The sequence below is a fragment of the Melanostigma gelatinosum genome (genome assembly GCF_949748355.1).
Source record: "Melanostigma gelatinosum genome assembly, chromosome: 12".
NCBI lineage: Eukaryota > Metazoa > Chordata > Actinopteri > Perciformes > Zoarcidae > Melanostigma > Melanostigma gelatinosum.
Genome location: NC_136645.1, coordinates 20416710 through 20433748, shown reverse-complemented (window position 1 = coordinate 20433748; position 17039 = coordinate 20416710). Strand labels below are relative to the sequence as shown.

Sequence of the window (17039 nt, the reverse complement as noted above, 5' to 3'; positions counted from 1 at the left end):
AGGAACACTTTGTAGTCTTAAAGGGCTAGTTTCAATTTGGCTCCACTGCATAGTAATAATCTTCAACAAAGAAAATATTTTTAAGATACAGAGAGATCGGACAGGAGCATCAAGCAGCAGAATTATCTTAATATATGTATGAGTGCTTCATGTTTTTTTGTGTGTTGTGGCTTGAAATGTTTTTGTTACCAATCTTCTGCTGAGTTAATGTCTGTGTAAATACCGGTAAGTAACTAATACCATCTTCTGCTAAAGAATCCAAACTATCCTTTTAACGGCGTTAACAAATTGAAGCATGCTAACACGCTGACCTAAGATGATGAAAATGGTAAGCATTATACCTGCTACACATTGGCATATAAACATTGCTATTGTGAGGATGTTAGCATGATGATGTCAGCTTTTAGTTCAACCCACTGCTGTGCCAAAGTACAGCCTCGTAGAGCTGCTGGCACGACTGTGGGCTCAATTGCTTTATCAACACCTGAGACAGTTTTATTCAAAATGTTGAGGCTCTACATCGGTCTCCACCTTCTGATTTATACTTGTTTCAAAATAGATAAAAAGCCTTTTTTTAAAGTGTTACATGAACATTTGGTAATGTCTAATTATCATGTTCTGGTGTACCTGAGGAGAGCAGACATCATGTAACTATACCCAAATAGACGTGACTCAGGCTTTCCTCACCTTCTCATACACAGATGCAGGCTGGGTAATGTGTCTGGAGCTGTCGAAGTTAAGCCCAGACTGTGTTTAAGAGCAGATTATCTCGATTTTGGGCTTATTCCACCCTGAACCACAAAGAGCTGTTGTGTCTCGGTCAATGCAGACTAGTGATGAACTCGCACGGGGATGACAATGAGCAACATCTCTGCTTGTCATGTCTCCTATATCCTGCTCATCACTCACACTTCATCCTCTCAGGAGGATCCGAATACTTATTCTTTAGGCGCCACCTGCTGGCCACAAGCTGCCTGCAACTATGAAAAGGATTTTTCCTCACACGCTCCAATCAGACTTTTATTACATTGATGCTGAAGAATTTGAATGGTCATTAAGATCACATTTATCCACTTTTCAGCACCTTTAAAAAAAACAAAACGATTGTTGTTCAAACTAAATGTTGACGATAAAGTTCATACATCTCGTGTGAGAGATAAGTGTAATAAGCTTGTTTGTTTACTTAGTAGAGGGAGAGGACAGGGAGGGCCGATCAAAGTTCAGGGCCTGGAATGTGTTGATGTTATTATGAACGTTTTTTTTAGGGAACTGTGTTCTTACCAGCTTTTCAGACTTTGGGAAAAACTAAATGTTGTATTTGCGAGGGGCAAGCATCTCTCTAAGGATCCGTCACATTTGTTCTGTAAGTGATGTGTATCTGCTCTCGGAAGGAATGAAGGATGTCTGATGGCATGACATGATTGTGTCCCCGAGTCAGAGAGGAAGGAAGAAATCGTTAGACCACAATGTCAAAAGTCACATGACGTCTCTGATGCAATCTGCTTGCCTTAGATTTTCCCTGCATTCATCATTTGTCAGGGAATAATAACATTTGATTTTATCATAACCGCAAGATAGATATTTTAGGATGCAGTTGACATAAAACCTAAGAAACTCAAATGTCCATCATATACAAATAGCATGCGCTCTGTAAGCCTAAATGTTCAACGTTAAGGCTACGGTCCATACACTGCAAACTGTTGCACCATTCTTCAGCTTTTATTTCTTATAGTGTGATCAAACATGTAAAAACTTCACAAACATGGCATAAGTTGTAAAGTTAATGCTGATTATTTATTTTGGAAATTGTAATTGTTATTTTATCATTTTATATAATTGCTGTAATGTCAAAAGTCAATGTCAGGAAATCTCATTAATAGAAGCTCATATCTGTACAGTGCGGGTTTTGAGATCTGTGAGTGCTGTCAAAGGTCAAATCAATAAAACAACAACCAGATAATGAGTTGGACACATGAGTGACTGCTACTGTGAGTGACGTAAGGACACCTAGCGATTTACGGTGCTGATACTGCATGCATTTTATCAATGATTTCACCAACAACAAAGAAAATGATTGGACTATTGTTATAACTCCGCCTTTGTATAAAGTCTGAGCTAGAAAAACATTAGCATCGTTGTCACCATTCTTGTTTTTGTGTGCTACACCAGGGCGCAGTGACTGTCCGACAGGGGAAACAGGATTTTAATGAGCGAGGTGAGGTGGATGCGTGTCCCTGTGTTTCACAGACAGAGAGAAAGCACGCTGTCAACATGCAAATCAGTATTCTCACGATTCCGGTTCTTGCTCAACCTCTTTCTCTGTGTTCTGAAGAAGAAAAGCGACAGCAAGCGGCGGGAACTCGAATTGTCTCGATATAACTTGAATGAACAATGATTTAAAAAAGGGATTATACATATATATATATATTTTTTTTTTGTGTTTTTTGTATATGGATATGTATTTGTATATGGATATGTATTTGTATATGGATATGTATATATATATATACTGTACTGGTTGTAGTCAGAGGTATAACACACGTCAAGTGAGCTCTGGTCACATGTGAACGAACAAACTGTGATGAGAACTGCTCTTCTGCCTGGAACACCGCACACTGATACGTTTCAGTTTAGTCACCCGTTGAACGCCAAGGTTGAGAGTTGAAGCCTGAAACACCAGCTTGGGATCAGGAGTAGTATTGGTTGTCATTCCAGCAACAGATCCACACATTCAGAAAAACAAGTTTCCAGAAACATTTGTGTTTTAAAAGCAGCATTTCCTGAATTTCGGATACATCTAACTTTCTCCCCCCTGGTTTACCCTCAGGAGAATTAGCATCCGCCTCCTTGGCCGGACCTGTGCCTCAAACCGAATGCCTCAGCCTCACCGGTTGAGAGAATAGCTGTTGCCGTCAAGGGCTTTTCACCATTTTATGTTGCTTTTTGTAACAGTTTCCGTTTCCTTTGCGACACGCCCAGACTACAGTAGCGCGCTGTGCGTCTCTTGCTAAGCCCAAGGATAAGAACACCAAGTGCTCGCAGCTGAGATACACATCAGGAAAGCAAGTGCAGGCCTATGAGTTGGACTTCCCCGATTCCTCATGAGCGCCACAGCGGAGTGCTTTTGTGCCTCCTGTTACACAACACATATTCACGTCTGAATGAGCCTTTAAACTATCTGTGAACGCGTCACGCAGCTGTCGCAGACAGGTAGATGTCTCATGCACATGAGAAGAAAACTGACAGGGGACAATTGGACTTCACACTCTGTGGTTCTGGCAGTAAGGTCCTGATAGTGATGCCTTATTTCACCCTGATTCTTCTCCCACGTTTTGTTTGACAACTGCAATGGGCTTGTTTCTTGCGGACAAAGGCAAATCTGAGGCTGCTTTGATTTCTCCCCCACCCCGTGTGAGAGCTCGGGCAGATGTGTGGCGGGTGGATAAAACGACAGTGTTGACAATATCTGCTTATCTTCTGGCTTTGACCCGATGGGAGCAAGGCCATGGCTGGATGCGCCTGCCTTATCGGCATATCTACGTCTGCGGGGCCAACCCAGGACCAATGTTATTTTTTTTCTTTTGCACCGCCATGCCTCCGGGTTTCAGCTGGGCTTTTTGTTCCCCGTGCAGGCAGAATGCAGGCTGTGGGCTGAGGAACAATACCGTGTTCAGAGAGCAGGGAAGAAACTGCACGTAGCAATCCTGACATCATATTATGAAAGGGAACTCCCTGTCACCTCTGTCTCCAAGCAAGACTGGCTGTCTACCTCTCTGCAGGCGAAGAGAAATAACCTTTTAGAGAGCGCACGCATACCTCCGCCATGTCGATTAAACATTGATCGTCCCATTCATGTGACTTAATGGACGAACTCGAAAGGTCAGCGAGGTCATCGTTGTCGCTCGGTTGTTCTCAGAGGGAAAGTTCCCCAAACCGTTAATCATGAACTTGAGCGGACGAACAAGATGAAATGAGAAACTGAAAAACACAAGCATCTGACAAAAATGTTTAAATAAATACAAAATATCTGTTAAACAAGTGATGTGTTTACGTAAGGTCAAACACTAGTTCATCATCCTAACTGTCCTCCAAAAGACATGCCATTTGTAACACTTGAATAGAAACCCAGGGAGGGACAGCTCCATGTCCACTGACTAAAGGTCCACTGTTGGTGTGATAACACGTGTACTTAGTAACTTTTTTAAATCCTGGTGCACACTCCGTCCAAGCTCCCTGCAGGGACACACTGGTGAGACGAGTGAATCGTAAAGGTAGGTCTTTGTTTTTAACGAGAATAATGATTTCGAGCAGCATGGCAATAATTTGTATTTTAAAATATGTAAAATCATGATGTATTGATGTTAAGTAAAGACAGAAGTAACGGTGCAACACTGTAAACATTCTATCTGAAATTAAATCATGAATTAACTTATAATGATCAATGTGTGCCTTTAAGTGCAGTCATTATCACCTGTTCTTACAAGTAGTATTATGCAACACGCTCCTTACACTGCTGCAGCTCTGGTATTCAACTTTGCTCACTGATTATTCCACCACGTGTTGTGATGATATGGTTGATGACAACTCTTTTCTAGGAATAAAATTCTGGCACAAAAGATCAAAATAGGGTCAAGGGTACCACTAGATCCACATCTCTGATGGTAAAATGTCAAAATAGCAACATAACAAGTTGTTAACAACCAGTGCGATACAAACCCGTATGTGCGCAGTAATCAAACGCTTCATCACAGCTTATTATATGGTGCATACATTTCATTACAAAGGGTGCTTTACCGATCTGAGGTTGTTTATCATTTCAGTTTAGAGCCAATGATGTTTTCTGAGATGAGATAGACTGTGGTCCAGAAAGACAAGATGTAGTTTCATCAAGGTAATAAGACAGGATTTCTCTTAAGTTCGTATAAAGGACAGGACTACTTATGCTGCCAGTATACATAGGCAGCATACAGTATGTGAGGGCAAACGTCCTGTAGGACATATACAAGTAAAAGTTTTACTGTGAATGCAGAATCAGTGACTAAAAAGTTCAACCCGTACAGGAAGCACAAGCTCAAAAATTGGCTTTCATATTTCAAGATGTTTTAGATTACAGTGAAGAATCTTTAGCCTACCGGAGCTTTGCAAAAGCTACTGCAGTCGCTATATTCACGAGGAAGAAGTATTGTCCCCAATTCCCCAATAGTAGACAAAAGAAAGCAATGTGACATTAAAAACAACATAAGTTCCTTGTGCAATATAATCCTAAACATATACAGAGTGGGGCCCTTGAAAGATAATGGGAGCTTCCAAATTTCAAGAACAAGGACTTCTGGGTCCTGGAGCCTTAACCCAGGTGGAAAGCAGGAGGTAATTGAAGGGATGAACTAACCCTCCTATATTCCTGCACGTCAGGGATAACTAGCAGGACCTTGCAATGTTCCTGTGTCCAATGTAGTGTTAGAGAACACGCACTGAACATGCTTGAGACCACATCATGTAAATGTCATGTAAATCTCTTACATAAAGCTGATCCGCCCCCCCCCCCCCCCACCCTGGAACACCAGACCGATAGTAGATCTACATTTTTGCCACTTTTGCAAAGTTTCGTAAGTTTATGATCACTTTTAGCACCTAAAAATGCAATTAATTTGATGGGTGGTCCTAGTGTCCAAGATCTACAGTAACACGTGCAGGCAGACCACACTGATGGAACTTTTGAGTCGTTTTTAGGTGACATGAATCAGTTTAGATTGAGGGAGGGGGCACCTGGTAGAAACATGCAGACTCCACACAGAGAGCACGCACCTGTGAGGAAGCAGCGATGACGTGAGGTGACATTTACATGCCATTTAAAAGATCGGAGGACATAACAGGATCAACTTAGGTCAACTTGATGTTTGCTGACGATTTATTTGCGCCAAACTTACAATAAGACGTAAATCATTTTCATTGTGAGGACACCCACGAAGCCCGGAACGATTCATTGTGGCGCCTGAGCACACACGGAATGTTTTGACAGTTACACCAGTACGCGTTCAAGCCAACAGAGGTGCCTCCACTCATACCTGTGCAGTAAGGGCTCTAAGATGGTCAATTTCGTGGTATTTTAGAAAGAACATGTTTACGTAACGTCTTGTTGTGATACTGTATTGTTGAAACTCAGCATATAATGCGTTTAAACCGTTTAACCTCCGCGAGTAACTTTTCTTTCCGAGTGTTAGCCCAACGTTTGGCGACTTTTAGCTGACGTAGCAGCAAGTCTTTCGTCAATGACAGCTAATTAACATAGTAACGCGTAATAATGACATTATGAAGTTAATAAGCATGACGCATGCCTGAGACCCCCGACAGTCAGAACCTCACAACTGTGGTCTGGCTTTATAGAGCTGCTGACACAATCTGAGTTCTGGCTAACCTCGCTGTGTGATTAGTATGTTGATTCAGTTATATAAGCTAACTTTAGCTGTTGTCGATTTTCAAACAGTTAGTCGGTGTCTTATCTCTCGTTTATGAACTTACTTTAGCCTTCCTTCACCATAGGGTTTGCATGAAGTTAGCCTTCAGGGCTTTCTGCCAGGAATCTACCAAGGTTCAACCAAACTAGTTGGTGAGGTTTAGTAAAAGATCATAGTTTAGGTTAGACTACAAGTACTTTATGTTTTTGCTTCGAGGCAGGGTCAATGACAGGAGGCACATTTCGAGGACACACAGAGAGAATGATGTCCTAATTTACATAAAGACAAAATGTTTTCATTTTTGGAGAAGCCACACGTTGCTGTGTCCTTGTGCTTCCCACTGAGTCAACAGACTCTTCTTCATGTAATAACCTGTTTGTAACCCAAGTGTCTGAAAACAGGGAAGTCTGTAACTTTGTCAGCCACCGGGAGCACATTGTGTTACTGGGTTAAAAGTGGAATGTCACTATCTGCTCATTTTAATTACTACAAATGTATCAGTTGGTGGTGGTGTCAGTTTACTACAAGTTACATTTTAAAATAGTTTCAGTGTTAATTTTTTACTGTTGTCATTTCTCATCTGATTATAATTCAACAGTTATGGCTACTTAGCAAACATTACCCCAGCACCATAATACCTAACGCTAAATGTCAAACTGAACACATACATACGCAGACTGGCTGGCTTGTAAATCAAATATTATCTTCATATAACTGATTATCAGTTGATACAGAGTTAAGTATTAATATTAGATGATTAAAAAAAATCTGAAACCAGTTGCCGCTTTATTTACACTCAGAAGACATTTTAATAAATTAATTGTTTAAGTCATTTCCCTAGCAAAAATGCCAAATATTTACTTAATATGACTTCTCAAATGTGAGGACTTGCAGCTTTTCATTGTTCTGTCACTGTTAATTGCTATATTTGTGGGTGTTTTACTGTTGGTCAAAAAAATAAATGAAAGTAATTTAATTTTGGGGAAATTGTCATGGGCACTTTTCACTATTTTCTGGCATTTTATAGACTCAATTATTTTTGTTATTATTTGCCAAAGTAATCTTTAAACCAATTAATTTTATAAGTCCCACATGTTCCTTCCTTGTTATTTCAGTCCGTTCTCCGCAGGCCTTCAGGATGGCCCAGGCAGACGGCAAGGTGCTGGTTCTGGGAGCGTTGGCTGGAGCGGCTGGCATCGGTTTGGCTGTGGTGTTCTACCAGGGCTTCAGGTCGAGGCGAAGAGGCTCGTGGCCGCGGTGCAACCTCAACCACACTAATGCACTGGGCTCCGGCGTCATGGTGGTGGACGGCCCAGGTCTGCCCTGGGGGGGTCAGGCTGAGGTGCTGGAGCGCCTCGAGGCCCTGATCCAGTGCGTGTCCGAGCTAAAGGAGGAGATGAAGTCGTTGAAGAGTGCGCTGCCGACGCTGCAGGACCAAGTCAGGGAGGAGCTGAGGGGACGCGGCGAGGTGCGCCGAGCCATCCCTCTCCACAGGAGCACGCCGACACGGAGGAAAAGGGCTGCAGGCACCATCGCTGCGGCCAGAGCTGGTGGGCGGAGCTCAGAGGAAGCAGAGAGCGAGGGAGGGTAAGTACTTTTTCTCAAAAATGTGTCCTCGTGTAACTCCCCATGCTCCCATCATATTCTTTCAAATTGTCCAAACTCGCCTTTGCTGCAACATATTCTACGTCAGTGATGTGTTTCATGAAGTTGCCTCCCTCTGGGCAACGCCCAAAAGTCAGAACTGCAACCATAAGACTTTAAAGTCTACCTTCAAGTTTACAGGATTCAGACACGCTCACACAAAGTAATACCACAAAATATTTTCAAACCGAACACACACACACACTCTGTCCCTGGCTAACTTGTAAACCAAATATTGATGTCACATGGCAGACATGGACTTTTGATCACAGCCAGTACTTTGGATCGTTGCCCCCATGACGATCATTCATTTGCCAGAGAACCCTGTGCTCAAAATCCGGTATCTTCGTCACACTTTCTATTTGTACTCAAATCACACAAAAGATGAATGTACATTTTTCCCCCTGATTTTACATGCACCCTCTACGGCTGTTAGGGAGTCCATAATGCAGCTGCATTGAGGTCTTTCTGTGTGTCGGAGCCGGTACAGGTAATGTGGAACCAAAGTTCGTACGGTGTTAGCAACAGGTGCTGAGGTTAGCACAACGTGCGGATTGGCAATAAAAAAGGGTTCTAAGGGTTCCTGGTCAGCTACAACAGCAACGGACAGAGAGTTGTATTGGCAGGATGAAGCTTCATCAAGCATTAAAGCTTTACAACAAATTGGAATGCAAAAGGATTCATTTATCAAGGCTTCATGTGCTCACAAAGCCACCTGGTGGCGTATAAAACAGGCAGATATATTACGTGATCTCTACCTTGATCTCTACCTTGTGATCTGTGGTATAGGCCGCTGTATTTTCTGCCAGTAGGCTATTTGTCTTGTGAGTAATGCATCAAATGTGTGTACATTAATCCTTTACAGTTTTAGAACACTGACATTGCCACTCCTGCCAATAAAATATATCATGATTCAATTATTGACTAAATAATATCTCAACGTGTTTCAGCTTCAGACGTCATCGTCATCGCGATCGTCTCTACCGTCACCAGTAAGACGAGGAAGGTGCATCCGTGTTGCTTCACCTGTTGTCGAGTTTACGAATGGAAACTCATTGAGTGACATTTGATCGCACCACCCAGACAAGGAAATGACGAGCATGTTTATTCGTATAGCACGTTTCATGCACGGAGGCAATTCAGTGTGATTTACATAAATGAAGATAAAAAGGAACATCCGTATATAGAATGAATATATTTAGATACATATATATTAATAAAGAGAATATTTGACATTAAGTTTTGATCAATTTGTTGCTGCATTTTAAATATTTGCGCAATTTTAATTCCTGTTTAAGTTGCTGGTGTTCCATTAATGACTTCAACAATAACAATTCAGTACATTTAAGTCTATCTATTTATTTGTTGCCTTTAGTTTTATGAAGTTAGGAAAGCAATGTTCAGGTCAATCGTAATGCCGCCTTACACATAAAAGAATGATCCTGTCACTTCTGCACAGTGAGCCTTACAGCTTATTAATTTAACAAAGGTATCGGCCGATACCCAAAGCCCAGGTATCGGTATGGTGACGGTATCGGGACTGAAAAAGCCAGACCGGTGCATCCCTAGGAGAAACTGTCCACGTAATAACGCCGAATCAGTGTCATCAACACATGGTTTGTCCAGCAGACTCCACCGTTTACAGTTCTTATCTGCTGCTCATGAGTGGGCACAGTGTAACAGCTGATGTTGGTGTCAGGGGTTTCAGAACAGCTGTCAATAACTGTCTTTGTTATGATCAAAAAAACTGTATGCATCTCGATCAATAATCTGCCAATTATCAGCATCGACTTCAGCCTTCTTGTCATTTCTTAATGTAAATAATTCCAGTAGATGAACACAGGATGGATAAGCAGCAGATAACTATCTCAACAGGTGGCAACGTGTGAAGTGATTTCAGGTCGTTGTTTTACTTTAACAGCCTCATCCGGCGATCAGTGTGAGAATCCACAATCTCGTGGCCCTCCGAGTTCACCGGGCTAACTCTGCTCACTCTATGTGCTAAATTATAGTCCTGACAGTGTGTACATTCGCCTCAGGTGCATGCCAGAGAACAGCAGACCAATCATTCACTACATGCCCAGTCATCCACCCCCATCCACGCCCAAATGCCTTGAACTTGTGCCATCCACAGATAACATAAACAACAGATGTGTTTCTTTTGAATCTCACGATCTCATAAAAACACCAACAGTTACATGACGCTGATTACGCCTGTGCTTTAACGTTTTCGGGCAGTCAGACAGACTTCAGTTTTTATTGGACACGACTGAATACACCGGGTTGTTTGGATGTGGCGGGACCAGGATTTGGTTGGACCGTCACTCGAGTACTCAGCTTGATTTGACCTTTGCTGCGTCTGTGTAGGAAGTACGGCATGTGAAGTGCCAAGAAGACGTTCTGACACTCGGCTGTTTTTACACCCTAACCACACAGATTTTAGGTGTGCACAGTGAGCCTCAGATCTAGACCAGTGCGGCTCCTCCCCATCAACGTTACTGTCCTCGCAGTGATTAATCAATTACCTTGGAGCGCTGTTTTTTTTTTTTACAACTATAACAACATAAAGTCAGGCCAAGCGAACATCCAGTGCACCCGGGATCATTAATGAGTTGTGTTTTGCCATCTGTGTCATCTAAGAATGTCTCTACAGTGCTTGTAAAAAGAAAAAGAAAACAGATACACACGTCCATAAACATATGTCGTTTGAAAAATATGATCTGCAAACTTTTTTTTTGGCACTATGTTCTCGGCGAAATGTGTGACATTGGGCCCAAAAAATGGCATGAAAAGGACTAATAACGCCCTAATAATGAGTCTCCTTTCATGACGGATAAGCACTTCAGGTCAGCCTACCTCTACTTGTGTTACCATCCGCATTGGCTGGGGGAGCAGGTGGAAGTGTAAAGACTGCCCTCCAGCAGATGTGGTTCGCAGGTTTTGAGTGACAGCCGTCGGCTACATCAAATGCTTTTTAATTACAGTCGGGGTTATTCCGCCTTGAAAGAAATCACATCACGCACACTGCTCCCGTAATTGAAGAGCCTGTCCTGCCGCTCTGTTACCCCCTCCCCCCCCCCCGGCTTGGAGGTCTTTGGAGTACAGCAATCTACACACGATATCCCCATAAGAGCAGGGATGCTAAGGGTTGTGTCATAGTTATTGCATGTTTGTTGGAATCTAAAGCCTGAAGAATACATTCAAGACTAGAAAAAGCATTTCCTGCTGAAAATGCTTTGGAATGCTGAAAACTGAAATTAATCGCAAAAACATTGCTGAAAATAGATATCCAATTAAAAAACAAATTGCAAAAAGCTGAATAATTCAAAAAGTTTAAAGATTACAAATATGAAAAGTCATATCACCCCTCTCCTGAAAGAGCTGAACATTTTGATATTTGAACAGTTTCTGTGGCTTAAACAAATTCATCAGTGGTGATATTTGTAGTAGTATAAGTTGTAGCATAAGTATTATGAGTAGAAGTATTAGTAGCATTAGAATAAGTACTAGTAGTAGTAGTAGTGATATTTGTAGTAGGAGTAGAAGTTGTAGTAGAAGTATTATTAGTGGTAGAAGTATTAGTAATTAGAAGTAGTAGAAGACGTAGTATCAGTAGTCATAGTAATAGCTGTAGTATTGGTCATAGTATTTAATATCACAGTAGTAGTAGTAATAGTAATGGCAGTAGAAGATGTAGTCGTAGTACTAGTAGCAGTCGTACTAATAGCTGTAGTAGTATTACTACTTTTAGTAGCATGAATAGCAGTAGCAGTAGTCGTATAAGTAATAGTAGTAGTGGCAGTAATAGCAGTAGTGGTAGTAATAATATTGATGGTAGCAGTAGTAGCAGTAGTAGTAATAGTAGCAACAGCAAAAGTTATAGTAGAAGTAGTAGTAGCAGTAGTAGTAATACTATATTAGCAGCAGCAGTAGTAGTTGTCGCAGTATTAGTAAGAGCATTCATTTTGTTAACAAAAAAGCCAGATTTTGAGCTTGTTTAAATACAGTTAATCCATGGGGCTTTTATTTTGAAAGGGTGGGGCTGGGTGGGGGGGGAGAGGAGACATAATCATAATGTCTGACACACATAAACAGAGGTTATTAAATGCCTGGCTTCATCACAAGCATTTCAATTAGAATTCACTCTTTGGGGCTTTTATTTTGAAATGGGGTGTGTGTGTGTGTGTGGGGGGGGTCCTCTAAAAGTCTCTAAGTCCTGAATGACTGTATGAGAGAGAGACATTTGTGTTGAAATATAATTTTATTAATAAATCAGCTGTCCCGTGTGTTTGCAGAGATGTGTTTAAAGTGTGACCGGCGTTACCGAAGCGGCACAGCTTCAGCCTTTGTCTGCGTAATGCTCGGAACAATTAGTGTGACATAATGTCCAAATTATAGAGCGAAACGGGGCAACGCGCCGAACGAAGGGGTTGAAAAGTTCCAGCTGTTTATTCGGTTCGCTCCTCGTGTGTCACGGCGGCTTCCTCAGAGAGGAGACGCATCAATCACCCCGTCGGTGTGCCAAGCTGTCAGAGGCTTCGTCCAAAAGCGTCTTGTAGGAACTTGTAATTTCTTGAACAGTTCCCACTGAGGTTATTCACCTCATGTCGCTGTAGCTCAAGGACATTACCACTTCTTGCTCTTCCTTTTCCCCAAAAAAAAAGAAATAGCATTTATGACTGGATGGTTGTTGATCTAAGCAGATCTGAGCAGGAGTTTTGTTTAGTGACGGGCAAGCCTGATCAACTCGCGCAGAAATGTTTAGAAAGAGAAAAGGGAGCTCATTGTCTGCTTTGTGATTAAAAGCTTTAGTCGAACTTCCCTGTGAACGCGATGGTACGTGCCGCTCCGCAGCTGTCCGCGTCCGAGACATTCACGTCTAGATCCTCGGGTTCATGCTTCAATAAAAGGCTTTTAGCCAAACACACACTTATTTTAAATTGCACACAATGTACATGACGTGCACACGTTAAGCTGTCTGACGTGTCACCGGCCCCGCTGGCCTGTCTCTGACCTGTCTCTGACGAGTCTCACCATTCTGACCACCCACACCGTGTGTGATTTGTGTACAAATAGATAGAACGCTGGCTTTTTACGTGCGTGCGTGCGTGCGTGCGTGCGTCTGTCCACGGCTAATCTCGCATACTACTGGACCCATCAGCTTGTTTATTTATTTTTGGGATCATTCATGGCTGAATGCTCAAGGACCTCTCGTGGTTGCGGTGATTCACACTTTTTGAAAAATCTAATTGTATTGACTGTTTCGTAGCATCATAGACTGCTGACTCTGCACTCCTCCTAACCAGCAGGTAGAAGCCGCAGCAGGCGGCTGCATAGATTTGAATGAGAGCGTATCTGTTGCGTGAGATGAGCAAGAGATAAATGAAAAACATGGCATTCGTGGTTTGTATTCATCGAATCAAACATTAGAACAGTGGTCGTTGCAGATACTGCAGTGCGTGGACCTTTCTAGTCATTTTGGTTTTCTTGCCCTCAACTTCATCATTATTATTATATATTAATATAATATATATTATTGCCATTATTAGAGGACTTTTCTTTCGGTCACCCTCATCAAGCAAGTCTCTTTTTCTTTCATTTTCCATTTTTGTTTCTTACTTATGAGGTTCATTCAGGACTAGGTGTCATCCCGCCTCCAGTTCAGATCCATTTCTTGCCCTTTTGGCGAAGTGACGAGCCAACTGTCATTTGTATACGGTTGCGTACAAACATTTGTTCCTTCCTCTTGCTATTTTAGGAACCATGCGTTGCAACATCCAAACAGAAGTGCTATTTAAGGTTGCCCTTTAGAATTGAAGCAACGTCATGGCATGAACATGCGAGAATAATCACTCCATTCAATTTTTGCATCATCATCATGTATCTGCGACAAATGAATGATGTTTTTTTTTTTCCCCACTTGCCACAACAGAGGAGGGCATTAGAATTCCAGTGATGCTCTCAGCTAGGCCAGTGATAATTTAGGAGGGTAACAACTGAAATGTCTGTGTGGGGGGGGGGGGGTGCTCTCTCCAGGCAGTCAGCCCACTTTGCAGAGCAGGCTTTCATTGGTCCTGTCACCAGTGCTACACAGGCTCAATAAGCTGCGCTGCGTGTTCCGAGGCCCGGCGACGTTGGGATGGTAACTCGGGTTTGTTTTGAACCGCGTAACCGCGGAGACCGCCTTCGCTAAGCTCCAGTGAGAGATCCCGTCAGTGGCCCTTTGGGTCTGTATGCTGAGGTGCCGACCTCCCCGAGTGAGCACACAGCCTGTTGAAAATGAAGGTTAAAGCTTTCCAGGCTTTCACTTTACCAAGAGTGCAACACAGCACGGGCAGCTGAATACAAAACCAAATATTGCAGTTCTTTCTATCGTCAATATATCATATTGTTTTTTGCACAACAGTTTATTTCTGACCTTCCAAACTGAATCTGTATAACATGATATTTCTATTCACTTGTGAGTCACAGAAAGGCCTGCTGGGATATGATTTACTTAGTCGGTGTTGAAATGCTAAAGTCAATATTTAGACTGCTGGAAACATTGCAAAGGCAATAATGTTTCCTGCACAAACTTATGCAGGCTACATCAGCACACACACAGTAATGCAAATAGATCCTTAGCTTCTTTTTCTTTCAACTCAAGTGATTCATGCGCCGTGGAATGGCGTGACAGGAATGCGCTGAACACTCAGCTGCCTGTCTCTCCAGCTCCACTGAGTAAATAACTGCGGGGAGGCAGGCACACCGAACTGCTGAATGAGTACAAGGAGAAAAGGATGAATGAATTAGGAAATGAATGAATGACACAAGTCCAATAATGTGACTTACCTCGCTGCAGCTAAACACCAGGCGGAAGTGTCTTAAAGCGTGCGTTCTCTCTACTGGCCAGCAGGTGGCGACTCCTTCCGTCTTCTTCAATACAGCGTGATGGTCATTTACTAAAATGATGTCTCTACGCCACTCCTCCGCATTCCAAATACGGTAACGTCCGTTCATCGGTTGCAAAAGTCTGTCTGTGGCATTAACTAATGTTTTGGCCTCTTGGGGGCAGAGGGAACAAGTCATTTGATCCATTGTTTATATAAGACTATTTAACATATACTCTTTAAAACCGATTTATTTCTATTCAAACACCACGCTGACATATTATCACAGTAAAACAGGACGGGATTCTTTGGTCTCAGCGTACCGTTGCGGCCTCATCTGTGTTGTTGACTTTGTCGGACGTGGCGCGTTGTTCTTGACAGCTCCTTTCTCGGCTGAGAAGAAAGGAATCTCTTCAGCTCAAATGCCCTCACGTTGCTACTGTAATCGCGGCACTCGGGTTTGAAGGTGTGAGTTGTGGGGGCGGAGCCAGGAAGCGGCCTCGGGGCACCTGTTGGTTCTGTCTGTGGACCGCTCTGACACATCCCTCCAGAACCATGGCTCGCAGCCCAAAATACTTCCCTTAACCACCAATGACGCACATGCGGCCGCTGCCAACACTTAATAGAGGCTTTTCATATTTTGTCTTTCATTTTTCCCTGTACCTTTTTAATATAGCTCTTTATACTGCTGCTTCTTAAGTGTTGGCTCAGGGTGTTTGTACATGCTTACAGCAGTTGAAAAGGCACCATAAAACATCTAACGCAAGTGTTGCGTGCCTCACCCCGACAAACAAGTCTCCCTGTGTTTTGATTTTTTGTTTTTTTTGTGAAAAAGCCTTTAGGTATCCACGTTAAGACGTCAAGAGTTTCTTAACAGCTAGAACTTATATACAATTAGGTGACCCACTTATGTAAACATACCCGCCCGCCGTTTGTGTGTATACAGGCAGCGAAGATTGATCCTTTTATACATCAGCACCTGGCAGAAAACGGCTTGTAAAAAATGCTCGTTAAGATTTTTGATTGATATGAAAAAGCTCTTCGGCCGAGGTGTTTTCACTCCACCTCACACGTTGAACATGGCTTTGGATTGAGCTACACAGGCCATCGTCTAACATTTAGACTTTTTATTGACGCTTCCTGAGGCACGTCTTGCTGATCTTGCAGGACGGAGACGGTCTGGCCTGGTGTCTGGAACCACTGTTCAGTTTGCCTTTCAATTCCACCTCCGTAAAGTTGAGTTGCGCACACTGACAGCAAACTGAAGGTACACGTCTCTGTGATTTCAGGTATATGACCGCGCTGACAGACTCCGAGGAAGAAGAGCTAAGCGATGCGGAGCAGGAGGAGGAAGAAGAACCTGCAGACAGGCTGTGTGTCCTCCTCGAGAGGATCGACGTCATGCGTCAGGCCACCGAATCGGACAAAAGGGAAATTCTCGCCCTCCTTCTGGAGCAGAGAGAGGAGGTATGTTGATTCCTGCGTACATTCGATTGACACATGTGATCCTGTAGCTCAGCCAATACGGAACATTGTGTCCTAACACTTCGATACACTTCTGTAGTTCGGACAGAACTCAACCTTTCTTTGGCGCCTAATCCGGGCTTACTGTGATGTTCATGACGTCAGCGGCACTCTGGAGGAGAAGAAGACCCATGCGGAAACTGGTAATCTACTAAACCTTGGTTGTGTTGTACCTCATTCGCCACGCACCCCACTCTGGATGTGAGATGCTATAGCGTCATGACCGCAGCTGTTGTTCTGACCAAACCCCAAATGTCAGTATCATGCAAGTCTGTATTCCTGCAGTGGCCTCAGTTACTTTAGTTTGAGTTGTTGACCCACAATGACAGAAAAACGATGTTTGGCAATTTACAATGAACATCGACCAGATAGGATTAACATCCATGTTAGTAGCAAAGCACTCATTAGCACACATTGGTACTCATAATCCCTACTCGTTCACGCTAAATGAACACCTGTGTTAACCGTCGCATTGTTCCCTCTGATTATAGGTTCTCAACACTGATTTGACACAATTTGTAGTCAAGTTAAGGGTCAAATCCTTGAT

The 17039-nt window shown here is 42.8% G+C and overlaps 1 protein-coding gene across 1 annotated transcript in view; it reads left to right on the top strand.

The window, feature by feature from the left end:
- Nucleotides 1-6051: 6051 nt before the first annotated feature.
- rmdn2 (regulator of microtubule dynamics 2) overlaps nucleotides 6052-17039 on the top strand; it is a 28459-nt gene continuing 17471 nt past the window's right edge. The window contains exons 1-4 of the mRNA XM_079280274.1: nucleotides 6052-6072; nucleotides 7571-8042; nucleotides 16258-16435; nucleotides 16533-16635. Coding sequence (XP_079136400.1) covers nucleotides 7594-8042; nucleotides 16258-16435; nucleotides 16533-16635 — 730 coding nt within the window. The 5' untranslated portion in view covers nucleotides 6052-6072; nucleotides 7571-7593. The remainder of the gene's footprint in view (nucleotides 6073-7570; nucleotides 8043-16257; nucleotides 16436-16532; nucleotides 16636-17039) is intronic.